Consider the following 20,696-nt stretch of genomic DNA (forward strand, 5'->3'; position numbering starts at 1 on the left):
AATTAAGAGGGATTTTTTCTGTCACTTAATAAAATTAAAATTAGCCATTTTGGGATGGTTTGTAGAGGGTATAGGCGGAAGTAGGGAAGAGGGAGAGAGAAGAGAGTAGGAGGGGAGGAAGAGAGGGTAGTAGAAAAGTGGAGAGAAGCTGTAAGAAAGTAGATAACTGAGGTGGAATTGGCACCTGAGATAGAAAGAGGGGAGTGGGGGAAATAAATAATAAAAATTAAAATTTAGAATGCAATCTAGGGTATTATAGTTAAATATAATGAGATGATACATGTCTATGAATTGATATTGAAGGTATATGTGATGTTTTGTATATTTTTCAATGTGGAGAAAAAAATGAAAAAAAAAATAGTCAGGAGACTGCTTCTATTTTTATAAACAAAATGTAACTGCTTATTTAAAAAATTCTTTACTCTCTTTTTATTAAAATAGGCCTGAAATACTCAACTGCTATTGGAAGTAATGGTAAGTAATGTAGCAGAAATCCCCTCCTTTCCTTTTTTTGTAGATTGATGTAAACATAGATTTTCAAGGCATCTAAGGTTCAAACTTTGACAGATTTGTGCTGTTAGTGATGATATAAGTATGATAAATGACAATGCAGATCATGCATCAAGCTAAGCCATAATGCAGTTATTGATTTTGACTTTGTGTATTTTATGAAATAGCCATTGTTGTTTGCAAGCTATGATTTATGGGTCAGAGAAGTATCCAATCAATTATTGCTCAAATATTATTAAGAAACCTGTCCTGTGAAACCACACTTTAAGATTTTGTAGCATTCTAACACCAAATGTGAAATTCACCTTTTTTTAAACAACATCAACTGCTTAGGGATACAGTGGTACATCTATTTAAGAACTTAATTCATTTCGTGACCAGATTTTTAAGTAGAAAAGTTTGTAAGTAGAAGCAGTTTTTCCCATAGGAATCAATGTAAAAGCAAATAATGCGTGCAAACCCATTAGGAAAGAAATAAAAGCTCGGAATTTGGGTGGGAGGAGGAGAAGGAAGAAGCTTTGTAGCCGACGCTTTTCCTTCACTGTGGTGACTCCTTGGTTTGGCTGAAGCCAAGTTGATTCGGCCAGGGCAAAGCACCCCCTTTTGCCTTTCCATGCCCAGACGCTCTGGGAGGCAACCTTGTGCCAGGTGTGTGGGAAGTAGCGCGAGGGAGTCACCACAGCGTAGTGGTTTATTCCCTCTCCAAGCACCCAGAGAAAGGAAAACACTCCGTTCGCTTGGGGCTGCCCAGAGCAAAGGGAGCGTTTCTTTTCTCTGGCCCCTGGCATAAGTTTATTCCCTCTCCAAGTGCCCAGAGAAAGGAAAATGCTTCATTCTCTCTGGACTGCCAAAGCCTTCTTAAGCACCACCAAAAGGCTCCTCTGTCAGCTCAGAAAAGCCCAAGATGGCCGGGATTTAAAGGGGAATGCTGCCCTCAAATTTTCGTGCTCGGGTTCTTAAGTAGAAAATGGTTCTTAAGAGACAAAAAAATCTTGAATACCCGGTTCTTATCTAGAAAAGTTCTTAAGTAGAGGCATTCTTAAGTAGAGGTACCACTGTATTTCATATTTTTTTGAGGTGTGCAATCAATAATGGCTGAATCTTTGCCTCTGATATCCATGGAAGCTTTGGCATTGAGTAAAAACAACTAACTACATTTTAGATATTTTACCTGAAACATTTAATTTTATCTCAGCTAGGTCTTTTAAGTTTAAGAAAGAAATACTGAAATGAAATATAAATACTCAACAGTTGAATGGACATCTTTGGATACAGGAAGTAATATTTAAGATATGCCAAACTATCGGAGTTGAATGTGTATTATTAATCATGTCACTATTGTTCTATTGCTTTTAAGTCAAGACTAAATGTTTCCTTTATCAGTGAATAATTTGGTAAAATACACTAGTGTAACATTCTGATTAAAGTTACTATTTAATATGCAGGTAATTAAAGTTAATATATCAACTGTTCTGTATTTTTTTGCATGAGCTTTGCTTTTTGCTTTTCTTTTTTCACTGAACCCCAGATTTGTTTCAAATGTCTGGTACAACCCAAGTCAAGTACTATTTGGTGCATCCCTGGTAATAAAATAATATTCAAGTGATTTTTCTGTAAAGTAATAATATTGGTATGTCTTACAGAAGCAGTGATATTTTTAACTTAGTAGCTGCTCATGGGTTGGGGAACTCATTGAAAAAGCTGAAAAAATAATGTTTTGTTTTTCTATTCCAATACTTAACAGTTCGTGACATGATACATGGAATCACAGTTCACGTACGAGGTAAGTTGAGCTCTTCTATTCTCATGTAAAATTGGATAATTCAGTGAATGATTTTATATCTTTAAGCAAATTTTTTTAAAAAATACTAGTCTTGTTTTCAATTAACAGGCAATAGTATATTTAATGGACAAAGTTTTACAATTTAAACAGAAAATATAAAATAATTACTGCTTATGATCCCCAATGATTCTCGAAGTAATTTACATGTAATAAAAAGCAGTTGAAAAAAATTGTTTTAATAAAATGTAAACAATTTTAAAAACAAAGGAAAACATTAAAGCTATATGAGACTTGTTTTGATATCTTATCAGGTTACTTACCTAAGTAATTTCTATTTTGATTGGTAGTTTCTCTTTTTTTAATTAAAATTTTAAATTGATTTTATAAAATATGAACACACACACAACATACAACAAGTACTCTGTGATTGGTGTCCACCACCAGAAAAACATTCACCTACCACCACCAATTTGGGGGTGTTTCTTACCATTCTCCACTTGCACTGCTTCGGAGAGTCCAACATGGGTTAATCTTCAGCCTAGCTGGAAGGGACTGAGTTAAAAATTAGCATAATTTACTGGTCCAACCCCCATGCTGCCCTTCCCGGGTCAGTCTAAAAAACTCAGTCATAGTGTAGGGACACATGAGTTTTTCCTCCTAGGACTCTTAGAGTCTAGGAGTAGTTTTAATTGTTTCTTATTTGCTATTAATTGTATATTTATCTGTATTAACTGTTTGAAATAAATGTGCTAACTGTACTTAATGAATTTTTCTCCTTTCTGTTTCTATTCCAGATTTATGGAGCAGCACACCTCGTTGGGGACCCTGCTCTGTGGAGTATGGCCCCAAATTCGGCTTTCCCAGTTCGGAGCCTGTTCCCTGCGTGGGTACAGCTCCCAAGATTGGAGGTTACCGGTGATGAAGGTCCCTGGCCTGCGCGGCCATACCGTTCCTTGCAGCAGGAGGAGATTCAAATCTCCCGCCACAGAACGACACCGGCAGAGGTCCCCGGCCTGCGCGGCCATACCTCAGGGCGAGGCGTTTTTCTTTTACTATGCTGGGCCAGAGCGAGCAATTTGAAATTCCCGCCCAAAAACGCCACCCGGGATCGGATTTAAACCGATTATTCCCCTTTGCCGCCTGAGTCGGCTACATAAGGGAGGGGCCATTACAAGATGGCGCGGCACACAGGGAGCCGCCATTTTGGAGCAACCGACTTCCGGCCTGGGTCCTAGAGGGGCAGGAAGAGACCGGATTTCCTGTTACACAGGAAAAAGAATTGCGGTGGCCATTTTTTCGCTCGGTAATACTGGTTATAACAAAAGAAAAGGCTCTTTCCTCCATTCTCACGTTACGGAGGCTTGCAATTAACTCCCCAATGGCTGATCTTCCACAGCAGGGGACAGCAGAGCCCTCAGCCACAAAGGCCAAGGAGAAGACACACTCCTCAAAGGCAAAGTCAAAAACCTCTCAGTCATCATCTGGATTAAGAGAGGCCGAGCGTCGAATTAAAGCATTGGAGGAGCAACTAGAGGCTCAGAAGCAATGCAATGCCACTGTCTCATCAGTGCCAGGTCAGAGTGGGGGTGTGATAACTGGGACTCCACCAAGACTCCCAGAAGGAAGTGGTTTGGCAACAGACAGGGACTGGTCCCCAGATAGGTTCGGGGGCCCATCCCAGGTGGCAGAACCTATAAGACCTGAGGTTACCAGGCCATCCTCTGTCTCTCCTGCATGGCACATGCCGCCCCCACCATTGCCTACTGCCACATTCACCCCAACAGCTGCGGGGCTCAGATCATCTCCAGATACCTGGCAACGCCTGCCACCAGCCTTGCAGGATATGATTGCTTCAGCATATTCACATGGCATAGTAACGGGAGTGCAACAAGCAAATGCACCTCCTGCCTCACTAAATCCTACTCCTCCTCCTTCCCTACAAAGGAATATCTGGGCAGCACCGGCTCCCCCATCCCCTGCTCATGACTCCTTCCTAGAAGATCCTGCATTCAGAGGGCAGGGCTCAGAGCCAGATGATGGCCTATCTGAGGATGAAGGAGCACCCCCGGAACCACCAACATATACAGGCCTCTTTAGACCCGCTATCTTTCGCGTACTGCTTAATAAAGCAAAGATGACTGTGGCTTTGGGCACCCCTGAAAAGCCCACAGATTCTGCATCAGCCCCTCCTCCAGCCTCGAGGGTGCTCATGGAGATCCAAAGGGATGCTGACCTTATACCAGCCCCTAAGCTCTTTTTGGACAATGTACAAAGGCCTTGGCAATACCCAGCAGCTGCTCTAGGCCCAACAGCTTCTGAGCATAAATTTTATGCATTTGAGCCAGAATTGGAAAAGTTACTTGAATTTCCAACGGTAGATGCTCCGATTGCAGCTCTAGTATCTAACGCATTAGTTCCTTCCGAGGTGGCAGATGGCCTAAAGCCGGAAGACCGGAAGGCAGAGGCAATTAATAAAAAAGCTCACCAGATGTCGGCATGGGCCCTCAAAGCAGCTTCGGCAGCCTCATTTTTTAACAGAGCTTCGGTCCTTTGGCTCCAAGAAATGCTCTCGAAGCTGGGACCTGAGGAGGGTCGCTTAAGGCAGGACCTTAACAAGTTGCTAGCCGCGGCAGAATTCTCGGCAGATGCCACTCTGTCTGCATCTCGTTTCTCCTCACGAGCCCTAGCAGCAAACCAGTCATCCCGACGCTTACTCTGGCTCCGGACTTGGCAAGCTGACGCCAAGTCCAAAGGACGTCTAGCCTCGGCCCCATTTGATGGGTCAAGATTGTTTGGAGAATCTCTGGACAAAGTCCTTGTGGAAGACAAGGACAAGAAGAAAGTCATGCCTAGAACTTACAGAAGGCAGGAAAGACGCACTGCTCCATATTCTAGGCGCCAGCCCTTTCGGGCCGAATCTTCCCCCTCTGCACCCCAGGCTGGAAGATCATATACCCAGGGGTCCTACTCCCAACTGTCCTACAGAGGGGACAGGGGTGGCTTTGGAGATAGGAACAGGCAGTTCCAACAATCAAGGAGGACCTATAGAGGTTCCAACAGGGGAGGCTTTAGAAGGAACAAATGACTCTACCAAGTCAGTTCCCATAGGGGGGCGGCTGCAGCACTTCACCGCCTCCTGGGCATCTATGTCCACCGACACTTGGGCCATAAATACCATAACTCAAGGACTCACCCTGGAGTTTACCCTGAATCCTCCAAACAGATTTCTGGAGTGTCCGGTTCTCTCCAACAATCACAAGCGCAACCTCCTTTACCAAGAAATTCATCATCTATTTCAAATCAGGGCCATCGAGAAGGTTCCTCCACACCAGGAGAAACAGGGGTACTATTCCATAGTGTTTATAGTACCCAAAGCCTCAGGGGGTTGCCGCCTCATCCTCAACCTGAAGCAGTTGAACTTATACATAAAATACCGAAGGTTCAAAATGCACTCTCTAAGGACCATACTATCCGCAATACGTCAACAGGACTGGCTGACGTCAATAGACCTCAAAGAGGCATACCTCCATGTCCCAGTGCATCCAGATTCCAGGAAATACCTTCGGTTTTGTTTCGAAAACCACCATTTCCAGTACAAGGCGATGCCTTTTGGCCTATCGTCAGCTCCCAGGACTTTTACAAAGTTATTGGACATCCTCACTGCGGAGTTACGGACACGCCCGCTACGACTGATGGCGTATCTGGACGATATTATTATACTGTCCAGCAGCTACAGTCGGGCACGACGCGACCTGTCGGAGACTATGGAGACCTTGGCAGAGGCGGGGTTCTCAATCAACTACCAAAAGAGTCATCTCATACCGACCAGGTACTTACCTCACCTAGGTACCTACATAGACACCACGGAAGGCAAGGTCTTCCTATCATCAGACCGCCAGGTCAAGGTCAGGTCGCTGATCACAGAAGCGCAACGCAACCGTACAGTAACGTTGGCCTTTCTGTCCCAGCTGTTGGGAGTTCTCATCTCCTGCATAGACATTGTTCCCTGGGCCAGACTGCATGCCAGACCACTGCAGTGGTTTCTCATTCCTTTTCAACAAAACCGGACCAGCCACTCTTCCAGATTGGTGACAATCTCACCAGACGTACGCAGATCGCTCCCATGGTGGAAGTCGTCGGCGCTACATCAAGGATCGCCGTTCCTACTACAACAAGAGGTGACGATAACTACGGACGCGAGTCTCTCAGGTTGGGGAGCTCACTCCGAGGTAGGGATGGCCCAAGGATTATGGAGTCCAGAGGACCTCGCATGCACCAACATCAATTACTTGGAACTCAGAGCAGTCCACCTAGCTCTACGACACTTCACGGGCCTGGTGAGGGGCCGAAATGTACTGATACTTACAGACAATGTGGCGACCAGGGCACACATCAACCATCAAGGCGGCACGAAATCAGGTCGCCTGATGAGAGAATCTCAGTCCCTGTTCAGGTGGGCAGAGCAACGCCTCGCATCTCTGCGAGCAGAGCACATATCCGGCACCTCCAACATACAGGCAGATTGGCTCAGTCGGACTACTATCGACCCGACAGAGTGGAGCCTGAGTTCGGATCTTTTCCAGGACATTGTGCGCAGATTTGGGATTCCAGCAGTGGACCTATTCGCCACCTGCCACAACAGCCACCTACCGAGGTTCTTCTCAAGGTTCCCCTCACCAGGAGCGGAACAGATCAATGCTCTAGCCTGCCCATGGCCGAGGGAGCTGCTGTATGCATTCCCCCCCGTCTGCCTAATTCCGAGGGTAATACACAAACTATTACAAGAACAAGCAGAAATTCTCCTGGTAGCTCCTCATTGGCCCAGACGCCCTTGGTTTGCGGACCTAGTGGACCTTTCAATTTCTCCCCCTTGGCGCATTCCACATCACAAGGTGGTGCTGACACAGGGATCAATTTGCCACCCAGACCCCCAGTGGTGGAGTCTTGCCGTGTGGCACTTGAGGGGGAGAGACTAAGAAGGGAACAGGTTCCGGATAAGGTGATATCCACCATACAGGCAGCACGCCGTCCTTCCACAACGCGAATTTACCAGGCTACCTGGAAAGCCTACTGTGCTTTCTGCAGAGGTCGTAATCAGGATCCTCAGTCACCTTCAGTGATCCAAATTCTGGAGTTCTTACAAGCCGGTTTGGATAAAGGATTGGCTCCAAATACACTCCGCAGGCAAACGGCAGCTATTGCCACTATACTTAAAATGGACTTTGCTACTCCAATCTCCCAGCACCCATGGATTCGGGATTTTATTAGGGGAGCAGCGAACATTAGACCTCCTACTATACACCGTTTCCCCACATGGGATCTACCACTGGTGTTACAGGCCCTCACGGAGCCTCCCTTCGAACCCTTGAGGGAGATACCGCTACGCCTGTTATCTCTGAAGACAGCTTTCCTCACGGCAATCACATCAGCAAGGAGGGTCTCCGAACTCTCAGCCCTATCAGTCCGGCCGGACTTATGTATCTTCCACACCAAAAGAGTGGTCCTCAGGCCAGATCCCGCCTTCCTACCTAAGGTGAACACGGTCTTTCACAGATCTCAGGACATTGTACTGCCAGACTTTTGTGCCCAGGGGTCCCACCCACTGGAACTAAGATGGCACAAGTTGGATGTCAGACGGGCCATCAAACTTTATATTCGACGGACTAACACCTTTAGAAAAACAGAAGCCCTATTTGTCGCATATTTTCCAGCATCTATGGGGAGTAAAGTTTCGCCCAAGACAATTAGTTGCTGGATTCGTTCCTGCATCATCACGGCTTACAAATCAAGGTCTACACCGATACCAAGAGGCATCACAGCGCACTCAACAAGGAGTGCAGCCACTTCAGCGGCATGGACGACACAGGCCCCGATCGACGATATTTGCCGTGCGGCAACTTGGGCCACGCCTAATACATTCGTTAAACATTACAGATTGGACACTTTCGCTTCTGCGGAAGCAGCCTTTGGACGCAGAGTACTGCAGAGAGTTTGCACCGATACTGCGCCCCTGGTCCAGCCTTTCCCCCCCTAATGAGTTAAGCTTGGGTATATCCCATGTTGGACTCTCCGAAGCAGTGCAAGTGGAGAAGAACCGTTGCACTTACCTGAACGGTCTTCTCGCTGCACTGCAAGGAGAGTCCAAACCCACCCGGCTGTTTGGGCCCAGGGTCTCAGGGTTGTCATAGTTTGAGTTACTTCCAAGTTAGTTAATTAATAAAGTTCTTTGGTTTACTATCACTATGACTTCATTTTATTGTAAGACTGACCCGGGAAGGGCAGCATGGGGGTTGGACCAGTAAATTATGCTAATTTTTAACTCAGTCCCTTCCAGCTAGGCTGAAGATTAACCCATGTTGGACTCTCCTTGCAGTGCAGCGAGAAGAACGTTCAGGTAAGTGCAACGGTTCTTTTAACTCTGTTTACATATTATAAAGTGATTCCAATTTATTGCTTGTAGCTTGGTCTCGGATTCTACTAGCCATATATCATCTTACTTTCTCCCATCATCCCATCAGTTGTCGCAAATCAGTTTCAATAATCGAATTCATCCTTTTATCCATAATCTCAAATTGGATATGATCCATCATGTACTGATACCAATTTTGCATTGTCCATTTTGTCGCATCCTTCCAACCCAAGACTATTACCATCTGAGCGCTTTCTATTGCTGCTTGTTTTATTTTTATGAATTCTCCCATCGCATTGCTTTTAACTAATACTGCCATTTCCTTAGTAATTATCCATCATATATTTAACATCCTATTAATATCCTGTTGTACTTTTTTCCATAAATTCTGCACTACCAGGCATTCCCAAAACATATGCATGAACACTCCTTTATCTTGGCACCCATGCCAACAGACACCTTTAACATTCTGCTGAAAATATGCAAGTTGAACAGGTGTGTAATACCACTTATGTAATATTTTCCTTCTCATTTCCCTAACCCTTGTATTCTTAATTTTCCTTATATTCTCCACTATATTTTTCATCTCTTGCACATCTACTTGTATTTCACTCTGCCACCATTTAGTCAATCCTTGGGTCACATACCCATCTGACTGCACTAACATCTTAGATATATTACTTGCTTGCGCCTTGGTACCCTCACTTTTTTCTCTTATTTTTTCCTCTAACTCTATCTCCTCACTAAATAGTGCTTCTTTATTCTCCCTTTCATTGAGATATTTACATATTGCATTTATTGGTAGCCATCTTCCCTTACCCAACCACCATTCTATATAATTTCTATCTGGCCTCCCATCCTTTTCATATAACTATTCTATCTTAGTTATCCCTCTTCCCTTCAACTCTCCTATAACCCTATTTAAATTTGTTCCATTATCTCTATTTATTACATATAACGATGACAGTTTTGATTTGTATAATCCTATTTTCCCCTGCCATTTTTTCCAGATTTCCATAGTACCTTTCATGGGATCTATTAATTTATCTAGATCTCTCTTATTCCACCTTATAAAATTAGTTCTCTATTCTTCATCCCATTCATCCCTTTTTCCAATTTCACACATTTATTTTCAAATAATTGCAACTCCATTAATCTTTCAATTTGAAATACTTCTCTATACAACTCCAAACAGGGACATCCGCATCCATCCTCTTTTTCATTAGCTATTAACCACTTTTTCCTTACTCTCAGTCTTTTACCTTCTTCAACCCAATAATTAAGTTTTTGTCCCACTCCCTGAACTTTGATGCTGATAAACCCCCTGGCAATACCTGAAACAGGTGTATCATATTGGGAACTATCATCATTTTTAATTCTCTTATTTTAGCCATTCTCCTTAGCTTTTTCTCTTTCCAGCTCCTCATCTGTTTCAACATTTTCTTCCATATTTGTCTATAATTCACCTCCTCAATTTTCACTGGATCTCTCAATAACCAAATTCCCAAGTATTTAATTTTCTTTAGTCCTAACTTCAACCCTGATTCTTTCCTAATTTCTATCTGCTTTCTCAGACCTGTATTTAAACACATAATCTCTGATTTTTCCATATTGACTGATAATCCCAATTACTGTTGAAACTCTTGCAAAATATTTCTTATACCTTTAATCATCTCCGTTGGGGTCTGGGTCAGTATAATTGCATCATCTGCAAATATGTTTAATTTCATTTCTAAATCCCCTATTTTATATCCTACCCAAGTGTTATCTTGTCTTATCTTATTAGCTAATGTCTCTATTGCTATTACAAATAACATTGGAGATAAAGGGCATCCCTGCTTGGTACCATTTTGAATTTTAATTCTCTGCGTTCTTTGTCCCTTCACTTTTATAAATGCTTCATTCCCTTTATAAATCTATTTTATAGTTTCACAAAATTTGTCCCTCATATTTAATTACTGTATATACTCGAGTATAAGTCGACATTTTCAGCACAAAAATGTGCTGAAAAATCCAACCTCGACTTATACTAGAGTCACTGACTTTCACTGACATGAAAACTGTCCCAAAGCTCCACAGTTCCGATGTGAAAGGCAGGGAGGAAAGAAACCTCATGGCTGGCAACAGGAGGGTTTTTTTCCTTTCTGCTCTTGCTACCACTCAACTGCCTGATTGGCAGCAGGCTGAACCAATCACAGCTCCTTCTCTACACAGAAAGGAGGTACTGAGAGAGCTATCTGATTGGCAGCAGGCTGTACCAATCACAGCTCCTCCTCTACAGGAAATACTGGGGGAAGGGGCGGGAGGGTTGATCCTCCTCAATTATTTTTGGTAAAATATGTTCAAGTCTGTTTGCCAATATCTTTATAAATATTTTATAATCTTGATTTGCCAAACTAATAGGACGGTAGGACCCTGGCTCTCTTAAACATCGGTCAATCTTCAGGATGGTAACAATCTCTGAAATCTTCCATGTCTGCGGGATATCATGAGTTAACAATATATTATTAAACAATTTTCCCAAATGTGGCAACAATTCATTTATATAGGTTTTATAAAATTCTCCTGTGAACCCAACCAGGCTGGATCCTTTGGCTTATTTTAAGCCTTTAATAACTCTAGCAATTTCATCTTGTGTAATTTCTGCATTCAATATTTGTTTATCTTTTTTGCTTACTATTTTCCCAACATTAAGGACTCCTATATTTACCTGCTCCTCTTTATACAAATCCTCATAATATTTTCTTATTATCTTGTCTAACTGCTCTTTACCATATCTAGCCACTCCACTAGTGTCTCTCAATGCTAATATACATGTTTTTTCTTTCCTCTTGTTCAAATATCTTGCCATTTTTTGCATTGATTTTGTTTCCCAGCTCAATATTTTTGTCACATTGTCATTCTCATTTTATTCCATTGGATCTCATCATACACTTTCAATTGTTTCCTTTTCAATTTCAATAGGGTATACCATTCCCTACTTTTAGTTAATCTCAAATGCTCTTGTATCAAATCTATTTCCCTTATCTTACTCTCCCTTTCTCTACCCCACCTCTTTCTAATATCTGCTTCCATACATATACATTGTCCCCTCATATAAGCCTTACACGCATCCCAAACAATTGATTGTTGAATATCGCCTACATCATTAATTCTAAAATATTCACATAACTCTGTCTGCAGTTTATCTTTGTCATGTTCGTTAGAAGTTATGACTGCATTATATCTCCAAATTCTTTGATTACATTCCTGATCTATTTCCAATTCTGCCAATAGTGGGGCATGATCTGACAACCAAATACTTTTTATATCTACTTTTTTAACTTGTATATTGCCCACTCTATTCATTAATATATAGTCAATCCAACTAAATGTATGATATCCTGCTGAATAATAAGTACAGTGATACCTCGTCTTACGAACCCCTCTTCATATGAACTTTTCATGATATGATCCCGGTGTATAAGATTTTTTTGCCTCTTCTTCCGAACTATTGTCACCTTACGAACCCGAGCCGCCGGCGCTGGAATGCCCCGCCTCCGGACTTCCATTGCCAGCCGAAGTGCTTGGATTTCCCTGAGCCTCCCCTTGCTGGGAATCCCTGCCTCTGGACTTCTGTTGGTCCGGGATTAATAGGAATAACTTGAAAAAGAAATAAAATTTTGGGTAGAATATTCATTTTAATTGTGGAAATTCTTCCCACTAGTGATAATTGCAAATTATTCCAAATTTCGAAATCTTTTTTGATCTATCCTAATAATTTTAAATAGTTATTGTTTTTTAAAGATCTGGCTTTGGAGGTCATCCATATACCTAAATATTTCACCTTTTTTGTGATTTTCATATTTGTTAAATTTTCTAGATATTTTCTCTATATCTCTGTCATGTTTTTTGTTAATATCTGTGTCTTTTCTTTATCTATTTTCAAACCTGCGACGTTCCCGTATTCTTCAATTAGCTTTATTAACCTTAAGATTGATGTTGTAGCATCTTCTATAATGAAAACTACATCATCGGCGAATGCTTGCACTTTATAAGTTTCTTTTTTAATCTTCAGTCCTTTTATTTCCCTCTCTGCTCTTATTTTTATCAGCAAAACTTCTAATGTTAAGTTAAATAATAATGGCGATATTGAGCAACCTTGTCTTACTCCTCTCTGTATTGTTAATTTTTCTGTTTGTTTCTAGCTGATTGTTCAGAATATATGGCATCTATTATATTAAATAATTTAGTTCCGACCTCCATCTTATTCAATTGTATTTTCATAAAATTCCAATCTACGTTATCGAACGCTTTCTTAGCATCTAAAAATATAAGTGACATTTGTTTAATTCCTCCTATTACTTCTGCCATGTTTGCTGATAAATCTTCAAGGTTGGTTATTGCTGCGTCGAAGCCTCTGCAGGCTGCATTATTGTTATCTTCATATTCTTCTACTTTCTGTCCCATATCTTGGATTTTTATCTTCTGTTGCTTTTATTCTTTTTTCGTTCTCTTGTAAATTTTGTTGTATTACTTTCATATTTCCATCCATTTCACCCATACTCCCTTTGACTTCATCAATTTCAGTTTTAAGTTTGCCAATCTCTTTTTTTAATCTCTGTTTTCAACGTGCCCATCTCATTTTTCATCTCTTGCTTCATTTCTTCGAAGTATTTTTTCACTTCCTCTTTATTTGTTTCAAGTTGAGTTTTTGTCTGAGTTTGTGTCTTCTGCATGAAATCTTGGATACCTGCTAATGTATCTTGTATAGACTGAAGGTGGCTTTTCTTTCTCTTTTTCTTTTTCCTTGGCTAACATTGTTGTTATTGTCTGTTGTAGTGGAGATGATATTGGAGATACTTTGGGTGTAGGGGTTGGGGTTGGAGTAGATGTTTGCTTTCGAGTTGTTGTTGTTGTCACCGAAGTCACACTTTGTGCCCTGTAAGAACCTTTCATATCTGAAAAATTTAAACCTTGTTATACAATTTCTTAAAACAATCTCTTATTTTCCACAGTTAAAGAATAAATTGGCAATTATAATACCAACAATAAAAAATATAAAATAAAATAAAGAGGAAAGGAGTATAGAAAATATCAATTTAAATTTAATAACAATATGAAAAAAAAGAAAAAGCAAAAAAGGGAGAAAATTAAGTAAAGAGAGAAAGGAAAGTCAATAGAAGCAAAGTTATAATAATACTGGGACAAGAAAAGCAAGAAATAGAGAAAAAAAGAAAGATCAATCTCTTAAATATTAAATCTTAAGGTGGTGGGGCAGGTACAGAAAGGGAAAAAACAGGGTTGCTAGCACATATTATATTTCTAATTTAGTTAATAAAAAAGAGAAAGCAGGGAAAGAAAATAGTAGGAAAAATATTAAAATTGTTTAATCCAAAAATATATATGTAAAAATTTAAAAGGGGAGAAATAAAAATCAAAATATTTTCTTAGCAATATTACAAGAAAACAAAAAGGCAAAAATTATCAAAAGTTCAAATAGAGAGAAAAAAAATTGCTTAAAACAGTTATGTTTTAGTATGAAAGTCCAAAAATAAAAACTCCAAAGCCAATATCAAATATAACGTTTATAAAGTCCAAAATTCAGTAAAAATAAGTCTATTCTTTCTTCCTTTCTTAAAAAAATAGATCATTACGCTTCTGGTGTCTGAAGAAAAAATAGTCCCCTAATACATGTCTCCAAAGTTTTTTCTCTTTATTCTCTTTATTCCTTGAACTCAAATTCCAGATAAAAATAGGAAAAATAAAAATAAGGTTCAAAATTTTATTCCAACAAGGTAAAAATTCATTAAAAACAATCTATAAATCGTTTATTCAATTAATTTCATTTCATTTATTCAATTCATTCTAAAATAGTCCAAACAAAATATTCTTCCAATTATTTATTTATCAGTCCAAATATTTGTAGCAATTTGAAATTAGAGATACAGTGTTCCCTCGATTTTCGCGGGGGATGCGTTCCGAGACCGCCCACGAAAGTCGAATATCCGCGAAGTAGAGATGCGGAAGTAAATACACTATTTTTGGCTATGAACAGTATCACAAGCTTTCCCTTAACACTTTAAACCCCTAAAGTGCAATTTCCCATTCCCTTAGCAACCATTTAGATCATTACTCCCCATGTTTATTTATTAAAGTTTATTAAAAATACATATTTATTAAAGGCAGATGAAAGTTTGGCGATGACATATGACATCATCGGGCAGGAAAAATCGTGGTATAGGGGGAAAACCCGCAAAGTATTTTTTAATTAATATTTTTGAAAAACCGTGGTATAGACTTTTCACGAAGTTTGAACCCGCGAAAATCGAGGGAACACTGTAATTATAGTTTTAAAAATACGAAAAACACTGTATAATGTCTATTGTATGTGATGAAATAGAAAGTGTAAAATTGTCGTTCCTTTAAAAAAAAAAAAACCAATGCAACTCCACAAAGACAAATAGATCTGGCTGTATTCTTCCTTTGCGGATGGATATCACTTTCAGGTTAAAGGCTTTGTTTATAAATCTCCTTTAGCGTTGAGATCTTCTCTTTTCTTTTTTGGATGGTATATACCAAAAGATTACCTTAAGGTGCTTATCTTCTCTCTTCTCTGTTGATCCGGCTCTTTGTAGACTTCTTTGTGCTTTTCTAGACTCCCTTCGTGAGACAGCTGCTATGGCCGTGCCCGGACAGCTGCCTGGATGCGGTTCTTCATTGTTGTAGCTTTGGGGCTTTCCCTACCCTCCGGGGCAGTGGCTCCGGGAGACCCCCTGTCCTGCGTTGAGCCCCCTGGGCTCCAACGGAGCGCAAATCGCGCCCTACGACGAGAAAAAGAGTGCCGTGAAGACGGAGCGATGTCTTCGCGCACCCGACATGGTCGAGTATTGATTTTTATAATATAAAAACACACACACAACATATAACAAGTGCTCAAGTTTGTGCCCACCACCAGACAGACATTCGTACCTCACCACCAATCGGGGGTGTTTCTTGTAAAAATCATTTTAACCCAAGAGCGAAATATTTATTTACATATTATAAAGTGATTCCAACTTGTTTCTTATAGCTTGGTCTCAGATCCTACTCGCCATATATCGTCTTACCTTGTCCCATCGCCCCATCAGTTGTCGCAAATCAGTTTAATTAGTCAAATTCATCCTTTTGTCCATAATCTCAAATTGAATGTGGTCCACCATGTACCTGTACCAATTTTGCATTGTCCATTTTGTTGTGTCCTTCCAACCAAATACTATTACCGCCTGAGCACTTTCTATCACTGCTTGTTTTATTTCTCTGAATTCTCCCATCTCATTACTTTTAACTAATACTGCCATTTCCTTAGTAATTATCCATCTTATATTTAATTTCCTATTAATATCCTCTTGCACTTTTTGCCAAAAATTCTGCACTACTGGGCCTTCCCAGAGCATATGCATAAACACTCCTTTATCTTGGCAACCATGCCCACAAATACCTTTAACATTCTGCTGAAAGTATGCAAGTTGAACGGGTATGCAATACCACTTCTGTAATATTTTCCTTCTCATTTCCCTAGCTCTTGTATTCTTAATTTTCCTTATATTCTCTACTATATTTTTCATCTCTTGCACCTCTACTTGTATCTCATTTTGCCACCATTTAGTCAATCCTTGGATCACATCCCCGTCTGACTTATTTATTTTCCCTTTAACAAACAGCCACCTTCCTTCTCTATCTTTCTGAACTCCAACCTCAACTAAAACCCTTTGATGAATAAGAATTGCAGTACTTCTACTATTTTGCGTTCCTCGAGATTCATATACCCATTTCCAATTTCTCTCATTAACCAATTTTTCCCTTCCTCCCCGTCCTTTGTGCATTTCTGTCAAAATCAAAATATCCACCTTATTTTGCTTAGCCATCCTCAATATCCTATAACGTTTCAAGTCCGATCCCAAACCATTCACATTTAAAAACATTATAATACACTCACTCATAATACATAAAAACAACCCTTTTCCCCTTCTTATTTTGCTTTGGTTTACTTATTTTCCCCTTCCTCACCCCAACCCCGCCCCCCCAAGGTGCCTCCCCCGTGCTCCTCCCACCAAAGAGGGGGTGGACAAAAATTTCCCTTGTCCAGTCATGAGGCACCTCTGCTGATTACCTTCCTACATCACTGAGCTCCCCTTGCAATTACTTTTTAATATATTTTGGAGGAGGAAACCCCTTCCACCCTCCTTTATTTAATCATTGAATAAAACCTTCTTTTCCTTTTTTCCCATCTCTCCCCCAAAGAGAATAAAAATTGACAATAATTTCCGGAAACACCTCCAAAAAGAGGAGACAGAGACAGTTTCAACTCTTCATTTCTTCGCTTTCCTCTTGTGCTGAGCTCTTGGTTTTCTCTTCTGCTTCCTTCTAATGGCCTTCACCTGTCCCAACAACTCCTTCAACTGCTCCTCCCTTTGCCTTTCCTCCTCATCTGGGGCGCCATGACCGCTAGAATAATCTCCTCCTCCTGCTGCTCCTTGTGGCTCTCCAACTGCTCTGCTTTTTGTAGGTGAGGAGCCCTTGTCCAAGGCTTTCTTTCCTGTCAAAGGTCTTGGGGACTCTGGTATCCTGTATCGACGTCATACCATGGGCAAGACATCACTTGAGACCGCTTCAGTGGTTCCTGCTTCCTTTCCAACGGACAAAATCAAGCCACCTCCACAGGAAGGTTTTGCTTCCCAGCGGAGTTCGCAGCTCTCTTCGCTGGTGGGCTTCCCCGGCCTTGGACAAGGGCTCCTCCTATCTGCCAAGAGACCATCTTACGGTAACGACGGATGCCAGTTTAACGGGATGGGGGGCCCACCTTGCCTCTCAGATGGCCCAGGGCCTATGGGACAATCAGGACTTACAGGAGTGCAACATCAACTTCCTGGAGTTGAAGGCGGTCTCGCTGGCCCTCTGGAGCTTCGCCCCCTGGGTACGGGGGCATCATGTCCTCATCCTCACGGACAATGTCTCTACCCGGGCCCATATCAACAGGCAGGGGGGAACACGATCACGTCGCCTAATGGCGGAGTCGGAGTCCCTGTTACGGTGGGCGGAGGCCAATTTAGCCTCACTCTCAACGGAACATATCTCGGGTGTGGACAATGTTTGCGCGGACTGGCTGAGTCGGGAGACTCTAGATTCCGGGGAGTGGCGCCTGGAACCCACGATCTTCCAGGAGATTATCGGGAGGTTCGGCGAGCCAATATTGGACCTGTTTGCGACCTGCCACAACACCCAGCTTCCCCACTTCTTTTCCTGTTTTCCCTCCCCTGGAGCGGAGGGAGTGAATGCTCTAAGCCAACGGTGGCTGTCAGGCCTGCTTTATGCCTTTCCGCTGGTCCCACTGATACCGAAGGTAATTTGAAAGTTACTGGAGGAACGTGCAGAAATTCTCCTGCTGGCTCCGTATTGGCCGAGACGCATCTGGTTTGCCGATCTGGTGGAACTATCGGTTTCAACCTACTGGAGGATTTCAGACCATCGAATACTCCTCACGCAGGGGACAATGAGCCATCCAGAGCCTCACTGGTGGCAGCTGACCGTATGGCACTTGAGCGGGAACATCTGAAGAACCAGCTCATGCCAGATGCGGTCATAGACACCATGCAGGCAGCCCGCAGACCTTCTACCAGGCGGGTTTACCAAGCGACGTGGGCGGCGTTCTGCGATTTCTGCAAGCAGAGACAAGTGGACCCGCAGGGAGCCTCTCCTTTGATGGTGCTTTCTTTTTTACAAGCGGGCCTGGAGAAGGGCCTCGCTCCAAACACCCTTCGATGCCACGTGGCTGCTTTGTCAACTATCCTTGTCAAGGATCACTACCGTCCCCTCTCAAGGCATCCCTGGATCAGGGATTTTCTGTGAGGGGCGACCAACTTGAAGCCATCTACGGTTCATAGGTTTCCTTCCTGGGACCTGTCATTGGTGCTTCATGCCTTGACAGGTCCTCCATTTGAGCCTCTAAGACAAATTTCCCTGAGGTTCCTGTCCATTAAAACTGCCTTTCTGGTGGCTATTACATCTGCCAGGAGAGTCTCTGAAATCTCAGCGTTGTCAACCAGGCAGGACCTTTGCAGGTTTTATCCGGACAGGGTTGTGCTGAGATTGGACCCGGTGTTTATCCCTAAGGTGAACTCCACTTTTCATAGGTCGCAGGACATAGTTGTTCCGGACTTCTGCACTCACGGGAGCCACCCGTCTGAACTGAGGTGGCACAAACTGGACGTTAGACGTGCTTTGAAAATCTATATACGCCGAACTCAGGGGTTCAGAGCTTCCGAAGGTCTATTCATATCTTTCTCCACTAGAGCGATGGGAAGGAAGGTTTCTTCTCAAACAATCAGCCGTTGGTTGCGGGATTGTATCTCTGAGGCGTACAAGGCTAAGAACACCCCCGTTCCACAGGGGATAACAGGACACTCTACCCGAAGTGCGGCCACATCATCGGCCTGGAGGACACAGGCATCACTGGAGGACATTTGCCGAGCAGCCACTTGGGTGGCTCCGTCCACCTTTATAAGACATTACCGGATTGACTCATTTGCTTCCTTGGAAGCAGCGTTTGGGAGGAGGGTTTTGCAAGGGGTATGCTCCTTCTCAGCGCCCCTGGTCCAGCCTTCTCCCTCCCTTTGACTATAACTTGGGCATATCCCATCCTGGACTCTCCTTGCAAATGCATTGGAGAAGGACTGTTGAACTTACCTGAACGGTCTTCTCGATGCACTGCAAGGAGAGTCCAGACCCGCCCGGCTTTGGGACCAGGGTCACGGTTTTTGTTAAAGTTCTTGTTGAAGCTTGTGGGTTTCTTATGGTTCAATAAAAGCTTTGTTTTGCATTACTGCTCCTTCGTACATATTAGACTGGAGGGCTAAGGGGGGCGGTGCCTGACTAATATTTAAATTAAACTCAGTCCCAGCCAATCAGACTGAAGAATAACCCATCCTGGACTCTCCTTGCAGTGCATCGAGAAGACCGTTCAGGTAAGTTCAACGGTACTTATCTCTATTTAATACGTACAAAGTTGACAGCTTTGATCTCTTTATTCCCATTTCCCCTGCCATTTTGACCAAATTTCTAAAGTCCCCTTCAAAGAATCCATTAATTTATCAATTTCCTTTTTATTCCATTTTATAAATAACAGCTCTCTATTATTAATTTTATTAATCTCTTTTTCCAATCTAACCCATTTATTATTCTCTAATATCTGCAGCTCCATTAATCTTTCAATTTGAAACGCGTCTCTATATAGCTCCAAGCTAGAGTTTCCCCATCCTCCATCTTTTTCATTAGCAATCAGCCATCTTTTCCTTATTCTAGGTCTTTTATTCTGTTCTATCCAATAATTCAATTTACTATCCCATTCCCTCAACTTTGCATCTGAAAAGGTACCTGGTAAGATCTGAAATAAATACATCATTTTTGGGATAATCATCATTTTAAATGCTCTTATCTTTGCCATCCTTCTCAATTTTTATTTTTTCCAACTCTTCATCTGTTTTAACATTTTCTTCCACATCAGGTTATAATTAAACTTCACTATTTTATTTGGATTTTTTAATAACCATACTCCCAAATAATTCATTGTAATCTCAATTTGCTCTTTGGGACCTGTATTCAAACAAATTATCTCTGATTTTTCTATATTAACTGATAATCCAGACTGTTGTTTAAATTCCTGTAATATAATCATTATTTTTTTAATCATTTCAATCGGCGTCTCAGTTAATATAATAGCATCATCCGCAAAAAGATTTAATTTTAATTCTAATTTACCAGTTGGTATCCTCTCCAATTTTTCCCCCTTCTTATCTTATTGGCTAGCACCTCCATTGCCATTGCAAATAGCATTGGAGATAATGGGCAACCCTGTTTAGTGCCGTTTTGAATTTTAACTTTTTCTGTTCTATATCCATTAACTCTAATATAGGCTATATTTTCTTTATATATTCCTTTTATAGTTTCACAAACATTTTCTCCCATGTTTAAATCCTT

The 20,696-nt window shown here is 41.7% G+C and overlaps 1 protein-coding gene across 4 annotated transcripts in view; it reads left to right on the plus strand.

Annotated features, from left to right (window-relative positions):
- CNTN1 (contactin 1) overlaps nucleotides 1-20,696 on the plus strand; it is a 760,044-nt gene that overhangs the window by 284,014 nt on the left and 455,334 nt on the right. For all 4 annotated transcript variants that reach the window (XM_070755541.1, XM_070755544.1, XM_070755542.1 and 1 more), the window contains 2 exons: nucleotides 442-474; nucleotides 2,255-2,293. In XM_070755541.1, the coding sequence (XP_070611642.1) occupies nucleotides 442-474; nucleotides 2,255-2,293 (72 nt within the window). The remainder of the gene's footprint in view (nucleotides 1-441; nucleotides 475-2,254; nucleotides 2,294-20,696) is intronic.

Source organism: Erythrolamprus reginae, chromosome 6, assembly GCF_031021105.1.
Source record: "Erythrolamprus reginae isolate rEryReg1 chromosome 6, rEryReg1.hap1, whole genome shotgun sequence".
NCBI lineage: Eukaryota > Metazoa > Chordata > Lepidosauria > Squamata > Dipsadidae > Erythrolamprus > Erythrolamprus reginae.